This window comes from Tachypleus tridentatus, unplaced genomic scaffold (assembly GCF_004210375.1).
Source record: "Tachypleus tridentatus isolate NWPU-2018 unplaced genomic scaffold, ASM421037v1 Hic_cluster_2, whole genome shotgun sequence".
Taxonomy (NCBI): domain Eukaryota; kingdom Metazoa; phylum Arthropoda; class Merostomata; order Xiphosura; family Limulidae; genus Tachypleus; species Tachypleus tridentatus.
The window spans coordinates 4,899,060-4,910,308 of NW_027467782.1; the positions used below are offsets into that span (position 1 = coordinate 4,899,060).

The 11,249-nt window shown below is 38.1% G+C and overlaps 1 protein-coding gene across 2 annotated transcripts; it reads right to left on the minus strand.

The window, feature by feature from the left end:
• Positions 1-3,081: 3,081 nt before the first annotated feature.
• LOC143243151 (zinc finger MYM-type protein 1-like) lies at positions 3,082-8,742 on the minus strand. Of its 2 annotated transcripts, none has more exons than XR_013024078.1 (2): positions 8,383-8,742; positions 3,082-4,049 (listed from the first exon to the last, which is right to left on the minus strand). XR_013024078.1 is itself a non-coding variant. In XM_076486938.1 (2 exons), the coding sequence occupies exons 1-2, from the start codon at positions 8,419-8,421 to the stop codon at positions 5,764-5,766; spliced, it is 1,125 nt and encodes a 374-aa protein (XP_076343053.1). In that variant the 5' UTR covers positions 8,422-8,742. The 2 variants fall into 2 exon arrangements, 1 of the variants encoding a protein (XP_076343053.1); XM_076486938.1 differs by lacking the exon at positions 3,082-4,049 and adding an exon at positions 5,764-6,849.
• Between the last annotated feature and the right edge of the window lie 2,507 nt (positions 8,743-11,249).

Genomic DNA, 11,249 nt, shown 5'->3' on the forward strand with positions numbered 1-11,249 from the left:
ACCATGACTACTTAATAGTAGCTAATACACAAAACAAATAAACAATTATGACACCATGACTGTTTAATAGCAACTAATACACAAAACAAACAAACAACTGGCCAGGCATGGCCAAGCGCGTAAGGCGTGCGACTCGTAATCCGAGGGTCGCGGGTTCGCGCCCGCGTCACGCTAAACATGCTCGCCCTCCCAGCCGTGGGGGCGTATAATGTGACGGTCAATCCCACTATTTGTTGGTAAAAGAGTAGCGCAAGAGTTGGCGGTGGATGGTGATGACTAGCTGCCTTCCCTCTAGTCTTACACTGCTAAATTAGGGACGGATAGCACAGATAGCCCTCAAGTAGCTTTGTGCGAAATTCCAAAACAAACAATTATAACACCATGACTACTTAATAGTAGCTAATACACAAAACAAATAAACAACTATGACACCATGACTGTTTGATAGTAACTAATACACATCACTGGTGTATGTCCTTCAAATCTATTAATATATATGTTCACCATGGTGATTGAAAAACAACTATAAAGAAAAATATATAATATACATTAACCGATACACATATTTTTCAAACCTAACGTGTCCTATTTGATTCAGAAAACATATGGAAACGTCTTTCTACTTTCAAAATGTTTATTCAGTACTTCACCAGTTTTCGTAACTTCATAAATGCTACATTTGGCTAGGTTTTTTTTAACTTTCCACAACGCTACATGTGGGTTATCTGCGCTAATTGTCCTTAACTTAGGAGTTATAAACTAGAAAAGGAAGACATATAATCAACACCACCCAATGTTAACAACTCGGTTACACTTTTACCAATAAATAGTGAGACTGATCATCATATTATAACAGTCCCCCCCCCCAGCTGAACTGAAAGTGTGTTTGGTATGACGGGAGTTCAAATCTACGAAATAAAGGTGGGATATTCCAGTGTTTAATCAGATATATTTGTGTTATATTTACCTGGAATAAATTTCTTTTCATCAAATAATCGATATTTGTATATAGGAGGATGAACTTTGATGATTAACAAATGTTAGGAATACATTGAACTCATCTTATTTTTAAGTATCACGTATGCAGTTTTTAATATTTTCGCCTAGCAATATCTAATGCAAATATTATTCTGTCCTTGATATAAATTTATGATGGTTTGTTATTTTTATAATTTAACGACACTTCGATGAATATAAGTGGTGAACAAATAATATTAATGTTAAATTATTTTCAACTATAATGAGATTTATCAATATAAATATACGTCTAATATACACTGCTGGCCAAAGTCTTAAGGCCAACGAACATAAAGAAGAAATATGCATTTTGCGTTGTTAGACTCAACCACTTATTTGAGTAAAGCATCGAAAGATGAAAATAAGAAAATGGAAAACAAAAAAAAAAACTCTTTTAGCATCTAATATGGAAAATGTGGACGCTATGAAATTAGCCTAAATACCAGCTGGTCAAAAGCTTCAGACCATATTGAAACGAAGCATTAATCGGTAAACACGAAACGAAATTTAGTAATTTATGTTCAAGCAAAAGCGTTGAGAACATTTCCCACTGACATCTCCTGTTTTACATTGGGTAAAAACATGGCAAAGGCTAAAAAGCTGACAGAGTTTGAACGTGGCAGGATTGTCGAGCTGCAAAGCAAGGTCTCTCTCAGTGTGCCATTGCTAGTGAGATTGGGCGTTGTAAAACTGCTGTTGAAAATTTCTTAAAAGACCCCGAGGGATACGGAACGAGGATTTCATGTGGTCGGCTCAAGAAAATTTCGCCGGCGTTCAGCAGTTTAAGGCCCTTACGGACGCAGAATGCGGCTCAAGAATAATAAGACGGTATCTACGAGAAAAAAAAACTTTAACATCTGTAAACGTTTTCAAAGGTCAAGCCTCCTTCCACACCACGAGACAGCTCGGTTACACTTTGCTGAGAAGCACCAAACATGGGACGTAGAAAAGTGGAAAAAGGTGTTGTTCTCTGATGAGACAAAATTTAACCTGGATGGTCCAAATGAGTTCCAACGTTACTGGTACGATAATGATATCCCACCGGAGACATTTTATACACGACACAATGAAGTAGGTTCCATCATGATCTGGAATGCTTTCTCCATTTATGAAACAATGGAGCTTCAGGTTATGCAGGGGTGTCAAACAGCAGCTGGCTACATTGCCATGTTGGAGAGAGCATCCTTATTGACTGAAGGCCCTCGCTTGTGTGGAAATGGCTGAACTTTTCAGCAGAACAACGCTGCAATCCACAATGCCAATGTCAGGACAAAGAACTTTTCCATGGCGAATAACGTGAATAACGTTCCTTTGGACCATCCAGCGTGTTTTCTGGGACTGAACCCATTGAAAATGTTTGGAGGTGTATGGCAGGGGAAGTCTATAGAAATGGACGTCAATTCGAAACAGTGTTTGATCATCGTGAAGCCATCTTCACTATTTGGAATAACATTCCAGCCAGCCTTCTGCAAACGCTTATATCGACCATGCGAAAGCGAATGTTTGCAATTATTCGCAATGACGGCCGTGCAACTTACTTCTGAGACCTTTTGTTGGGCATTTCCTACACTGTTTAGGACTTATTTTTGGTATTATCTTAAACTTTTGGCCAGCTAGTATTTGTGCTAATTTCATAGTGTTCACATTTTCCCTATAAAATGCTGAAAATGTTTTTTATTTTTATTTTTCCTTTTCTTATTTTCATCTTTCGAAGTGCTACTCAAATAAGTGATTGAGTCTAACAACGCAAAATGCCTATTTTTTTCCTTATGTTCATTGGCCTTATGATTTCGGCCAGCAGTGTGTGTATACAGATAACATTACTTTGTGTACGTAACAATCTAAGAGAAAATTCGTTAACCACTTAGTCCATCAGAACTTGTAACTTAGTTATAGTTCATACTCTTCAGACTGTAAAACACATTTGTTTATTTTTTAAATATAATAAAATCATTTTGAATATTATAAATTAGTACGTTAAAGAATTTAATCTTTAATGTCAAAGAATCAAGCTTAAAGTAAATTTGAATTTATTTCAGAAGAGTGGACTGTGTATTCAAATTACAATATACTTTTAATATACATAACTATATATTTCAAGTGTAATATAAATGCAACATGAATAAACGTTTATTTCGAGTGGAAGTACAATTATGAGTAATTAGGTTTATCCGGGGTTCACTATCTAGTTGATCTCTATTTTATGTATCAGTAGATTTGCTGTTTAATTAGGTGCACATACAGAATGTTTTTATGTTTCTCTTATCAGCGTGACTTAGCAGTTCGAATTATGTTGCTGTGAATTTACTCTGTTGATTTTTCAGGCTGAGAGTTCGGTGAAATCACGTAATTCGATTACAGTACCTCATACGTTTGTAGCGGATGGTGTTCACCAGCTACTTTCTAATCTACCACTTGAAAATTAAGGACGAACAACACAGATATCTCTTTTAATCGTTTTGTTTTCGTTCGAAACGACAGTTATATTCACTATTCGTCCTGATTTTAAATATGCAGAACTAGACATAGGTTTGTTGTTTTTGAATTTCACCCACAGCTACACGAGGGTTACCTGTGTTAGCCGTTCCTAAGTTAGTAGTGTAAGACTAGAAGAAAGGAAGGCAGCTAGTCAACAACAACCACAGCCAATTCTATGGCTACTGTTCAATCAATAAATAGTGGAATCGACCATCATTTTATAACTCCCCGACAGCTGAAAGAGCGAGCGTATTTGTTGAGAGGGGGATTCGAACCAGCAACCCTCAGGTTACGAGACGAGCGTCCTAACCACCTGGCCAAGCCGGTCCGAACTAGACATCGCCTACTTTTGATTTATACATGGTAAGAATAATCGTCACAGTATAATAATCACAAGGTGATAACCTTTGAAATAAGTGGAAGTTCTAGTACCTCATACAGTATGTTATGTTTGTTATGAAAGTCAAAGGTTCCCATAACAACAGATGCTTTTTTTAAGCAGGATTTTAAGTGTTTAATAACTTCTACCTGCTTTGTTTTCTCTGATGATATATCTGAAAAAGAAAAATTATAAAATTCTTGTCATTAATAACTTCATTTATAAGAGGCTTCTAACTGATATATTTACGAATTATTATGCACACAATCACACACTCACACATCAAGATATGTATATCAGACGTGAAGTAAACAATTTTCTTTTTTTTCAGGAGAAAACCCTACATTTAGAAACTCACTATTACATTTTATTACAACTTTGTACCCACAAAGAAGACTAAGAAACTTCATAGAACTAATTAAAAAATCTAACACCGTCTACAGGTTAAGCCCATACATAATAGATGGGTCTCTTTTTAAAGTTCAAAAACTTACAAAATAATATATAAACCCTGGTCTCCTACCAACATTCCATTCTACACCAGAAATTACTATTCTGTAGAATAACTTGAGCATTGACATTAAACGTTGAAAGAAAACTTTGTATTTACCTAACCCTGAATAACGTCTACTACAGGAACAATACAAGGCACATACATAGTATCCCATGCGAATGTGTTAAGATCACTTCGTTATATTTATAAATCTTTGAATGCCACCTCATTGTTTTAATAGCCTAATGATGTACCTTACTGAAGCATTAAATGTTGACATGGAAGAAACTGTTATTGAGACACAGAACGTGATCTAACATATCGTTTACATTAAGTATGTAGAAGAAGTAAGAATAATGATAATTCGGCCATAGCAGACTATTTACAACAAATATAATTAAAACATTATGATAAATGTCGTTGAAGCATTCAAAGTGACGATCTTCAGAGTCACCGTGTAACAGTCCATTGAGGAGAGGTAGATGTTCCTTGAGAGAAAGGATGTCCAGATGATCACCGTATTTGTCCGCCAAGTACTTCAGCTCATCAGGAGTATCCTCTTCTCAAAGAAATTTCAAGAGAAGATCTTCCATATGTCGATACGCCTGGAAGCCTGGCTGATCAAAACGACGGTTGATTGCGTTAATGGCAAGGCCAAGAACCTCAAAGTACTGCCTTCTGTAGAATTCCTTGTGAGACGACGGGAACGATGGCTCACCGGTTCCTACCTCAAAACGCTTGGGCGCTCTCTTCTGTCTTGGCATTTGAGGTTCGAAAGTGTTGAGCTCCATTGCCTTTCGGTGCACTTCTTCATATATCTTGTCAAAATTACTATCATTCCTCATTTTATCAAGAACACCTGCTACCAGTTTTGCATTTTGTTGCCCCTGTGTTGCAGACATGCAGGTCTTCTGCAATGTTTTTGACAAATTGTCCGTCAAAGAGCACACGGCAACACCAAGACGAAGAGCGAAGAAGTATTCAAATTTCTCTATTTGGAATCTGACACCTATTATTCGTGCCCTCATTTCAGAGTCTAGACGATCTTCCAGACAAACGTCCCACTCCAAGAGAAGCGCTTCGTAGTTGGCAATGATGCGGTCGAAGCTCTGGCCGCGAACTGTCCAACGAGTTGGGCAAATCACCTTTAGACCTGCTATTTCTAGGTTGATGTTAGCTTTTATTTTTCGAGCAGACCTTGACACTTTGGTGAAAATTTTATAAGCTTGCAGATTTCGTATGTGATATCTAGGGTATCAGCTAACAACTTAGACCCTTTTGTTGCATCACATACTGCCAAATTTAAGGCATGCCCATGGCAATATGTATAGTGTGCCTTAGGAGCATCTTTGAGGATTTGTTCAGCAACACATCTTCGTGATCCAGCCAGAGGACCTCAGGCATCGTAGCACTGGCCCCGACAGTTGGTCAGGGTCAAGTTCATCCGAATTATCGCGTCCTTGATGGCCAATACGATGGTATCTGCCTTTATGGTGGGGATTTCATAAAATCCGATGAAGTCCTCGTGGGGTTCCAGATTGTCGTCAATCCATCGAACACATATTGTAAGCTGTTTCTTGTTTGCAACGTCAGTGCATTCATCGGCAAGGATGGAGAAATAACGACCATTTCTGATATAAGACGCCACATCTCGCAACACCTGCAATTCCATTACCTCTAATATTTCGTTCTGAACATCATGTGTAACATACTTGTTGGTTTTCTTCTTAAGCCACTCAATCATTTTAGAATTGTTCTTTGCTCTGAGGTGATAAAGTTGTATGAAGTTCGATTCTTCATCGCTGTGTCCTTGCAAAGCTAGTCCCTGTCTAGCCAAGAACTGTAAGTTCTCGATGATTTTGGCCATGTTGCTCCTAGATTCTTTCTTCTCTTCTCCCAGTGTCATGTCCAACATTTCGCCAATGTAAGAACATGTTTTGGGAAGAACTATTTCATTCTCTTCTGCCATTTTATGGCACTGCGACATTTGGTGATCTCGAAACTTTTCCCTTGCCTTCTTCCAGTTTGAAAAGCCATCTCGGAGGAAAGCCGATTCCTTGTACTTTGCATTGAGTTTCTGCTCTTTTTCTGCCAGTAAGCAGGTGTGACAAAGAACCGTATCTGAAAACTCTATGTAGTGTAACCAAGGAACTTCTTCGTACCATGACGGCTGAAATGATCCTTTGAATTGCTTGCATTCCCTTTTGGGGTACTGGAAATTTTGTGGTTGATTTGGTTTTGACGGGATTATCAATTCCGCCTGTAAACTGTCATCCATACTTGCTTTGCTACCTACAGAAGAATGGATGCCTTCTGAAGCTGTCGATAGACCAACAGTTTCTACTGACGACCCGCTTTGCTGAACCTCTGCCTGCTGTATAGTTTTTTCACATTTCCCTTGTTTAACAGGCAGCTTGGGACCACAGAACTTTTCCATCGATGACTGTATTTTTCTTTTTCTGGAAAGGGGCTTTGGTCTGACCTATTGAAATACGAAACGAAATGATTGTAGGACGTTTCCCAATTCAAATTGCCCTATATTTTCATTTGGGTCATTTTTGGCAGAAAGGGTACCCATTATATAATTATTAGGGATTTTTAAGAAGAACAATTGACCCATTTTAAAGGTATTTTATGGGGTACGTTCGATATTCACATCCATTGTGGAATCCTCCATGATGCGCAGGAAGTCATTACCCCATATAACGAACCCATCCAGGTCCATATGAAGCTACCGAGTTAGCTGATAACATACCCATCCCGCACCGGTCCGTACGAAGCTATCTAGTTAGCTGCGTGCGGCCGACCGGCTGGCGAGGGATCGGAGCCGTGCGCACACGCGTGATCGTGATTCTTAAATTTCAAGTGCAACATTTAAAAATCACGGGTGTGCGCAACGTGTACACATCGAGCATGAGCGAGAATCGGTGCGAGAACTGTAAGAATATCATTTTTAAACTTACCCATATTTAGGTTAAAATGGATTGGGGGGGGGCATATTTAAGGATTTTCCGGCACAAATCATACTCCATGTTTATGGTTTTCTTGGGAAAAAGTAACCTATTAGAGCGGCATACACCCATTAGGCGAGTACCTCTCCCCCCACCCCGCCCGCGCAGTTTGAACGCACACATGAATGTGACCACATGGCGGATACGGCAGCTACACACTGCTAAATCCAAAATATCTTCCGACCATGTGATTGGTGGATACAATCACTGAATCTATTACCACTGGCAAAATTAACCATGTTTAACTGAGCAGACACAAAATGTTCAAGTTTTCCACATATAAGATCCAGATTTCAGGTTATCAAACATTTTACAGGACTGTGGACACAGCCTGATTATTAAACATGGAACTTGATTAAGGCCACACGAAACACGTGAAATTTTAGTAATATGTTTCAAACCAAATGACTTTGTGTTGTGTTTTCACTTTATCAAACTAAGCTGTGCGTAAAGTTGTATGCCTGTACATAGATTTGTGAATGTAGTTCATATTCTTGGAATTCACAATGTTCTCGTTTCTTTAATTATCAAAGACTCGGCATTTTCTGGAAATCTTAACTGTAAAATTGTAATTGCATTGGGGGAGGGGGGTGGAACGGGATATTGACAATTTAGACCAGTCTCACGTACAGGTCATGTTTCTATTTATGTTTTGAATATCAAATTCAGGGCTGCCACTCTAAACTTTTATTAATATTTTTTGATTAATAATTATAAATAATTAACCATACCCACATGGTTACTGATCTTTATTAAGTGGGATTACCTTGAACATCATTCTCATTGGATTTGCTCAAATTTAACAAAAGTTAACAATTTAGAAAACCCCACACCCCTGCGAGTGTCCGAAGTTGATTAAAACCATCCCGCGTGTCAGAGTTGTGCACAGTAGGCCTATTAAATGCTTATTTGTAAATAGATATCCTACAACTTACAAGGCTACAATACATAACATAACTGCCCAAGAACAAATTGACAATTCTTAATCTAAGTTTATTTTGTACCTCACTCTCCTGATCCTCACTGGTAAAAGCATGATCCATATTGAGCTTAAATTCTGTATCAAGGCATCTGAGGGAAATTTTGGAGTCGTAATGAGACGCCTGGTAGGTTTTAGAATTAGTCTGAGCCAACTTCGTGTGTAGTTTATCACGCACACATGTACGTTATGTCTATGCATACTGTGTTACGTTTTGTTTCGGTTCTTAGAATGCATATATTCGTGTGTGTTGTGATAGCTCGCCACCACGCACGCAAGGTCCACGAATAAAAAAAAAAAACATCGTCACATTCTATTTGAAGTCACGCAACAATACGCGCGCACAGTCCCATACAACACATACATGATTGATATAGTGTGTGTCTACATGTCTGTAAGATAACGGCCATAATGTGCAATCAAAAACAGGGCACGGTATGTAGTACAGATCCGTACGCACGCCGTAGGCCTCGCTCGTTTATTTTTTTTTTTTTTTATGTCGCGCACCTACGTCACCGTGTAGTCATGTAGTTTAAATAGGGTAAAACAAACGATATTGATACCAGCAGGATGTAGGAATTTAAATAGGGTAAAACAAACGATATTGATACCAGCAGGATGTACCAAGCAACAGAATAACGAAAATTTCATTTTAACCAAGAATCAAAATATTATCTATCTGCGACATTTCATTTTTTTTGCACTATTGAAAAATGTTAATGTAGTGTATCCTGTGAGTCAGCTGCAAGTATTGTTAGTGACATTGCCTATTTATGTTTCATTGCTTTTAGTTATTTAAAAGAGAGTTTCCTTCATGCTTTCCATTTCCACTTACGCTAAATTAAAATATCTAAGATTAGATTGTGGTGGATAATGATTCAATGCATTTCTTTTTTTTTACACTGCAAGGCTCTGAGTATAATTTTGCTTGCATATGCTGTAGGTGTTACGTGATGCCGCACTGATAGAAGAACTTGAATTATTTCCTGTGACCAGTCTTAAGCATGTTTTGTACGTTTTCAGTCTTATCAAGTTATACAGCAATCAAACTGGTTATCGGTGCTGTATAATTCAGGATGTAATAGACAATATAATAAGTAGGTTCTGTTCTTCAGCTCGATTTACAGCTGCACCTTTCACAGCATTGCTTTTGGTAGCTCTAGCTGTCAGAGTATTTATGTGGCTGGTAAGTTGGAATGTTTGTCAAGGATTACCCCTTTCTTTAGGTACTTCTTTGTTTCTTCTTCGCCTGTTGATAATGGTGATGTCCCGCCCTCATCAGCTCATCTATTTTTGAGTATGTACAACATGGCCGTGGATTTGTAAAGATTATTTACCATCCTCTCTGGCTCCACCATTTCTTCACACTGTTAAGGAATGGTTTCACCAAAATGTCGATGATAAAGGTCAGTACTAAGCAGTTTGTTGAACTGTCAAGGCGAGCTACATCCTTAACGTAGTTGTTTAAGAGAGCTAGTGATCCAGTCTAATTGTCAGATTCCATATTCAACTAACCATATGTCAATGTAGCAAGCTAGTTTACTCCAACTCAACGTAGTCAAGGTCACTAACATGGTTCCTAATCAAAGTAATGTTCCTCTTCATTCTAGAAATCTATGAACAGACCAAGTTTTCTCTATTTCGTATGATATGGTTAGCAATACCACCTTGCGAACAGGTGGGCTCAAACTAGAAGTGGTCATTTACTGTTTTTACATCTTTCCATTACACAGTTTGATGCTCAGAGCTTTGACAAACACACCTCTTCATGAGGTATTTGCATATTCAAGTGTTTTGACACCTAACATGCAGAGTCCTCACTGATACATCAGTCCAGTTTAGACTAATGACTGTCAAGAATGACTCAGGTAGGGAATCAGAGTATTTAATCAAGTGACCAAATAATCACCATTGTAATGTTGTCTGCATGCAAAAAAGCGTACAATATCTATAAAGGAACGATTGTGGCGAGACCTTGTCACATTTCCACATTAGTATTAACTCTGATTCGCATATGCTCAACATTATACCACTAGTACTTGTGTGTGAAAAAGATGGGATTTCCACCAGTTGTAAAAAAATTGCAAATAAACAGAAATAAAATAAACAATCCTTTTTAAAATACAACACAGAGTGAGTACTTGTTTAACTTGAAATACATGTGCTTTTACATATCTAAACTGTCTAATTCCTCTCCAAATTCTACTGAATGAAGCATCTACCATATTGTTTAATTTTAAATAATATTAAACTATGTTACAACATCATATTAAAGCAGCACTGTCATAGTCCTCCAGAGCGAATTCTGCCATTAACTTGACTGGTAATTCCCAACAGAAAATAAAGGGAGGTTGTCGCCTTGAAAGCATCTGAACTGTTGTTGAAGAAAACTGTTCTTTACTTTCATACCAAACCACGAACTGAGCAACAAATAACAGGAGTAGAAGTAACTTAACAATCTTTTTGACTACTTGTTGGCCTGGCATGGCCAGGTGGTTAAGGTACTCGACTCGTAATCTGAATGTCGTGGGTTCGAATCCCCATCACACCAAACATGCTCGCCTTTTCAGCCTAGGGGCGTTATAAAGTTCGGTCAATCCCACTATTCGTTGGTAAAAGAGCAGTCCAAGAGTTGGCGGTGGGTGATGATGACTAGCTGCCTTTCCTGTAGTCTTACTCTGCTAAATTAGGGACGGCTAGCGCAGATAGCCCTCATGTAATTCACTTTGAAAATTCAAATCAAACAAACAACGTGTTATATAAACTGCACACTATTCTGAACAACTAGAAAGTTCTCAAAAGTAATACATTACAAAAAAGTAAAAAAAATGCATGACATGCTTGCACATTGCACATGTTAGGTGACCAAAACAAAGCAAAAGAGAGAGAGAT

What these genes read in the sequence shown, in the direction of transcription:
- LOC143243151 (XM_076486938.1), bottom strand. Translation starts at nt 8,421, where the DNA reads ATGGATCATGCTTTTACCAGTGAGGATCAGGAGAGTGAG. An exon ending in GTGAGGATCAGGAGAGTGAG is followed by an intron (nt 6,850 to 8,382) that starts GTACAAAATAAA and finishes GTATTTCAATAG; the next exon opens with GTCAGACCAAAGCCCCTTTC.